We start from the raw sequence: 7,121 nt of genomic DNA on the forward strand, positions 1-7,121 counted from the left end.
TCTAAGCACCCTTCGAGGCGACGACTTGTCTTTTAGATCTAAACACCCGCCGAGGCGACGATCCATTTTTTCTTTTAGATCTAACACCCGCCGAGGCGACGATCCGTTTATCTTTTTTCAAATCTAAGCAGATGCTTGAGTCTGCTTATTTTTATATTTTTAATCTTAGTTATAATGTTTGAGTCTACTATGAGCTGCTATATTCAAAACCCCTCACCTTTCTGGTCAAAATTTGGGTCCTTTCGTATTTAATTATCTTCCATCATGTGTACATAAAGATTATCGTCAGCATGCCCTCAGATGAAAGACAATTAAATAGGGGCAGCTGTCACACCCTAAATTTTGCCCACTCTTTTTCATCTGACTTTTTTATCATTTAAATTAACATCTATGTTTATACAGTGTATTTAATCAAAGTTAATTTAATTAATAAAAAAGTCAAATATCTTTTCTTGTATTATTATTATTATTAAAACAAAACAAAAAAAATATAATAAAAAGAGAAGCAACGTTGTTGCTTTCCTCTTCTCCCCTTTCAATTTTTCTTTTTTTTTCTTTTTTTTTCTTTCTTTTCATTATTAGTATTATTTATTATAGTTATTGTTATTATAAAAAAATGAAAAAAAAGAAACTGAGCAACACAGCAGCAATAGTGCGGCGCCTCCCATTCACTTTGCTATTTTCTCACAAAAGAGCCTTAGCTACACTTAATCATGAAGGTGAATCTCTCTTTCCAATCCCAATTTTTCCACAAAGAAACAAACAAAACAGTATTGTGCATATATTGTGGGATTTAGTCTAGCCAGAAGATCTTCAGCACACAATTTGCAGGTTGATTTTTCTTTGATGCATTAAAAGCATAGCCATTTTTTCTTCTGATTTGCAAGCCTATGGTGTAGCCTTTCGGTGCAGAAAATTGGAGTTTGACAAGAGGCAGATTGGGTGCAGGTTTCATACACTGTTGTGCTTGACTTTTGATGAATTTGAATTGCATTTTGTTCAAACTCCTCTGATTGATTTCTTCTATAAATAGAGGGTAATGGCTGAATTTGAGGGGAGGCATTGAGTTTGTGAGAGGCATTGAGTTTGTGAGAGAGAAAACAGAAATAACACAATTGCAACCAAAGTTCTAACATAGAGAAAATTTGAGAGGAAAAAAATAATAACAACGGCCGCAACATTGTTACTGCGCCTTCTCTCAACCATCCATCAACACCATCATTACCAATCACACATCAGCCACCATCTTCAACATATCACCACCAATACAAACCACCATAAAAATCAAAAACCCACTGTCAAAAAGCAATAACATCAAAAAGAAGAAAAATCATAGAAAAAGAAGAATAGAAACGAAATCAAATTGAAAGGGAGAAAGAAACAGAGAAGGAGCAGAATAATAAAGAAAAGGAGCTCTCGTTGCCGCTGCAAATACGGCGAACCACCGAGTCACTTTCACTGCCGTCGAATCCGCCGCCACTCATCACCACCTCCTCTGTTGCGAATCTGCTCTCTCCCTGCGCCAGAGCTCCTCTTTTGCCGCCGGTGACCATTCTTTCTTTCCTTTTCATAATATTTTATTTCCATGCTTTTTTTGTTGATTTAGAAAATAGAGGTTTGTATTGATTGTTGTTAATTTGATTGAGAAAAAGCTGATTTGGGAATTTGAAAGAATAAATATGAGAGAAAACTGAGAAAGAGAGAGAGAGAGACCGGGAGAGAAGTTGAGGAAAAGAGAGAAAGATTTGTGAAAATTGGGAAAATCGGTTGGCTTTGGATATGTATAGGCTGGGATCCGGTGCGCATATGCCCACCGTAGCGTTCCTGTTTCAGGCCGTTGATTTCCATCAAATGGCCAGGAACGCTCCTCATCGTAATCTCATCAGGACCGTCTGATCAATCAGACAGTCGAAATCACCTTCCCTGTCTCTGTTCAACACCCCCCTCTGCGATTTTTTTTATTTTGTTATTTTTTGTTTTTTTTATTATTATTCATTTTTTTTGCTGTATTTTATTTAATTCAAAATAAATAAAAATATAATAAAAATACTAACCGAATGAAAAAGGAGTGGATTGACGTATGACTACCCCACTTCCCGGTTTTCTGGACTCTTGACGTATGACTCGTAGTCCGAATAATCGTCATTCTCTTAAAAACAATAAAATCAATTTCAACCCATCAAACATTATTTTCACGCCCGTGTGCGTTAAATTATTTTTTTTCTCGAGCGGATATCATCGCCCAAGTGTGAGTCCGTCTTCTCAATCAAATATTTTTTTCGCCCAAGCGCGGCCTAAAATATTTTCATAAATAAAATCAACCAACCAACAATCATTTTCTACCCAGAACTACGGGGCTTTGAGTTTCCCATCGCACCAGGGAATACGTAGGAGCAGGATTCAACATCTTGTCGAGCCCATTAATAAAAAACTATTTTTTCCCCTCTTGTAAATAAATCCTACAATTAATAAAAAGCAAGCAAATAAATTAAAACACTCTTTTAACCCTAAAATTAGCGAGAAGGTTCCCGTTGAGTACAACGGATGTGAGGGGTGCTAACACCTTCCCCTCACATAATCGACTCCCGAACCCGACATTGGTTACGATGACCATGTCTTAGCCCTTTTTTTAGGTTTTATCGATATTTTCCTTTTCCTTTGGGAATAAATAAAGTTCGGTGGCGACTCTGTGTTTCATTTCGCGCGTAATCACGCTCGGGCGTTTTTCGCGGCGCGACACATACTCACCATCATCTCTTTTGATATTTACTAGACCAATAAGAAAAAAATTCTAAATAAAAAATCAACAATGAATTAGTAGCAATCATTTGTGTATAATTTAATTTTTACAACGTCTATAATCAACAATGAATTATCTGTACTTTTCGTTTAAAACTTGAGGTTGACACAAAATCATTTGTTGGAGTTTTGAATTAGCACAAAAGAATAGTATGATATATGTCTATATACAACTATACTACCAAAAATTATACAACCACACTTTTTAGTACAATATACAAACTCGAAATAATTCATTCATGTTACTAACTCGACTCATCTTAAATTTTGAATTATTATAATCTTAATCTTAATCTTAATACTATACATTTGAGGCTTATTTTCTAAGCCTCATTTAATGCAAATTTTCAAATGCTTTGCTCACATTCATCCTCACATATTTGTATTTATTGCTCAATTTCAAATGTTTTGCTCACAATCATCCTACAATATTTGTATTGAATATAGATATTTTAAAAAGGAAATATGTTAACTAATTTTTTTTCCGAGATTTGTCACAGCATCTGTATTATGACCGAGATTTGTCACTAATTGTAGGATATACTATAAAACAGGAATATATGAGATTGCTCACTAATAATATGTAGTTTTTTTTTTCCGGAAATTGTTATTAATTATTTATATAATTTTTTTTTACACAAAAAATTCAAATAATCAAATATATAATAATATAATAATATATAAAAAGGAATTGATTATTTACATTCAATACAAATTGATATTGATAGGCATAATTTTTTTTTTCGGCAATTGATTATTCTATATATTGACATTCATATATTTGTCCATTTAATTTAATTTAATTTTTTTTTTCCGGAAATTTGTCACAACATCTGTATTATATTGATAGACATAATATATAGTTTTTTTTCGGAAATTGTTATTAATTATTTATATAATTTTTTTTTACACAAAAAATTCAAATAATCAAATATATAATAATAATAATATATAAAAAGGGAATTGATTATTTACATTCAATACAAATTGATATTGATCGGCAAATATGTAATTATGTTTATAAAAAGTAATATTAATGTGGTGATCCTATTTCATAGCAATCAAAGCTGTCAAATTGTGGCACAATAGTATTAAAAAGGAAATATGTGGGGAAGATTGTTGCTTATAGTTTTTATGCTTTTTTTTTTTGATCGCAAATATGTGGGGATGGTATGGATAAAGTCATTGTTTGTGTCTTGATTCAAATCATGTGCATAAAACATTCCTAAATTTTTATTAGGGTAATTTAAAAGGAAACATTTAATTTGACCAAATTACTCATATGTCCTTTTTTCACTATATATAGGACCTTAATCTCAACCCTAAAACTCATCATTTCTCAATTCTCTTCTCTTTAGTTATAGTTATATCTCTTTGTTTATTTTCATTGTTTTTTATTTACTTGAATTTTTAAGAAAATGCCTCCAAAATATAATTATATTTCTGAAATTTCTCCATCCAAAGAAACATGGAATGTATTGGTTAGAATTGTTCGCATGTGGTTTGTTAAAGATATGAATAGAGATGTGCTGCCATATTCTTTAGAAATGGTTTTGATGGATAAGAAGGTTTATTCACATCTTGATTTTCAATTTATTTTTTAAATTTTTTAAGCAATCATATCTATTTTTTTTTTTTGTGTGTATTCTAGGGTGAAAAGATCCATGCAACAGTTCGAAGAACATTAATTTACAAATATGAAAAGGAACTCACTGAGGGCCATGTGTATTCCATAAGCAACTTTAGTGTTGCCACTAATGTGGGATCATATAGAACCACCAATCATGCCTATAAAATTAATTTTCAATTTGGAACTAAAATCAAAAAATTTGATGACAAGTTGATACCTGCTAATATATACATGATCAGTGAACCTCATAAGATTTTTAATGATAACTATGATACCGATTATTTGATAGGTTTGTCTATAATATATACTTAGCATAAAATTAAATAAACTTTCGTTTGTCTATAAAACTAAGACTTTCGTTTGTCAATTATTTATTTATTTTTTTAATAAATAAATAATGTAAAGTACTCCAAATTTTTAACCCAATACATCAAGTTTTTTTCTTTTATTTTTATTTATATTTTGGGATGGAGAGAGTAACTTATTAATCTTTATGTTTTGTTTAGTTATCGATTTAAGTGTATTCTACGTGGCCATTATGTGGACAAGCTGATTAATTTTTTAAAGTCTGATGCATCCGACAGTACATGTGTTGTATTGCTTTTTGGAAGGATGAATTTTTGGAAAGGTATCACATAACCCTCACCGTGTAATTTTAATAAGGCTTCGATGCTTAAACAAAATTCAACATAACTAAATTATAATTCAGGTATACCTACTGTTCAGAATTTCGGACAATATACAAGGGTGTTATTCAATCCAAATATTGATGCCGCTGCAGAATTGAAGCAAAGGTTTATAGTTTTCTCCTATTTACAGTATATACACGGAGTAGTTTGGAATGCATTTTATGTTCACTTAATAAAATATGTCTTTTATATCTATAGAATGCTGGACAGAACAATTTCTAAGCCTCATTCGATATATGCAATAAATGTGATGAGTCTTCATCAATCGCTATTTTTAGAGTCTTTTTAATTAAGTTTTTAATATCATTTTATTAGTTTAATATTTAATTTAGAGTCATTTTAAATAAATTGCAATTTTTGGTTTATCGAGTCAATTAAGTGTTTTTCTCTATAAAAATAATATTTTGCGTAGCTTTTATTTTCTTGGTTCGACTTAACATGTTTATGTTTGAGTGCAAAAATTATTATTATAAGTGTTCTAGTGTATGGGCTGGTGTGAATAGAAAAGAAGATCAAACTTTGACCAAATCAAAAAGCAAAGTGGGCTTTATGCCATGATGGACCCAATCCTAGAAGAAGAAGAAGAAGCACATCACGTACAGGGAGAAGCTTGGAGCGGCACGAGAGGGAGGAAAAGAACAAGGCTGCATATCAATGAAATAAGGGTGAAATAAAGGAACGGATCAAAGCTAAAAAAAGTGGACGCTGGCACTATTCTATGGTTGTAGTTTCTTCTTCTTTTATTATGTTTATTTCTTTGAATATTATGTGTAGCTAAATTCTCATGATTGATCTTTTGGTGGATTCTGATTATTATTTCTCTTGAACTATGTGATTATCATATGCTATGATTAATGAATTACGAAGTTAGTTTCTTCAATTATTCCTTGCGCTTAATGCTTTACATGACTTGATCAATTGTGTGATGATTCCAATTATTTGTTTTACTATGACGATAGGAATGAATGATCGATCTAGGAACGATTGATCAATTAACTTTCACTTAAGACATTTCGGATCGTTAATTGAGATTAAAGGATTAAAAGTTGTAAACCTCAATTGATCATAAATTACCTAAGATATTAGGAATCGATGATCAAGGGAGAGGATTGTGTTACCAAGACATTGGGCATAATCATTTGAGATTTAATCTAATCATGAAACTAAATTGAGTAAATTTGTAATCATACATGAAATTACCAAGAGAAGTAGTAATTAGATGAACCAAAAGGATCAATCGTTTTTCTTTCATTCAATTTGAATCCAAAGTTATTTATAAGTTTATGATAAAAATTCAAACCAAGTTAAACTCCCCCTTTGCATTTTAATTATTAATCCTAAATAAATTTAATTGTTTTGTCGAGATTGAAACAATCCCTGCGGATACGAACTTTATAAATTTTATTACTTGACGACTATTTAGTACACTTGCTAAATTTCTATCAAAATGAAACTACAAAAGCACATGTATTGGATCAGTGGGTGTACAAAACAATTAGACATACTCTATCAACCCTTGGTTTATGTGCAATGGTAACCATTACTGATATTGATTTGTTTGTCTATTTTCATTTTAGATTTATGAAGTTGTACCTAAGTTGTCACAATTAAATATTGCAGGGGTCGGTGTACGCTATATTGGGCAAAGTAGAACATTTGGAACCTAACTGCGATTGGTGGTATATATTTATCCTGTGTATGCAATACCAAAGTGATTCCTTATGATAATATGTATTATTGGAGAACATGCAGTAGACGTGTTTTAATTGTTAGTCAAGGGTAAACATTTATTTTTTAAAATTTATATCAAAAGAAAATGTGTTTATTTATGGGTCATTCTAATATATCTAATGAAAGCATATATTAAGTTTAATTTAATAGTACTTTATGCTCATAAAATACAAAAATTTTAATATGAGATGTGTGAGCTCATGTAGCACAAATCCGTTATTACTTTAAATGAGATTCACCGTTTGATGATATATTTTTGTTAATGGTGTCAA

The 7,121-nt window shown here is 31.0% G+C and overlaps 1 protein-coding gene across 1 annotated transcript; it reads left to right on the plus strand.

Annotated features, from left to right (window-relative positions):
- Positions 1-4,832: 4,832 nt before the first annotated feature.
- LOC123883118 lies at positions 4,833-6,786 on the plus strand. Its single transcript, XM_045931842.1, has 4 exons — positions 4,833-5,057; positions 5,139-5,223; positions 5,317-5,363; positions 6,566-6,786. The coding sequence occupies exons 1-4, from the start codon at positions 5,042-5,044 to the stop codon at positions 6,727-6,729; spliced, it is 312 nt and encodes a 103-aa protein (XP_045787798.1). The 5' UTR covers positions 4,833-5,041; the 3' UTR covers positions 6,730-6,786.
- The last annotated feature ends 335 nt before the right edge of the window (positions 6,787-7,121 follow it).

This window comes from Trifolium pratense, linkage group LG5 (genome assembly GCF_020283565.1).
Source record: "Trifolium pratense cultivar HEN17-A07 linkage group LG5, ARS_RC_1.1, whole genome shotgun sequence".
Taxonomy (NCBI): Eukaryota; Viridiplantae; Streptophyta; class Magnoliopsida; order Fabales; family Fabaceae; genus Trifolium; species Trifolium pratense.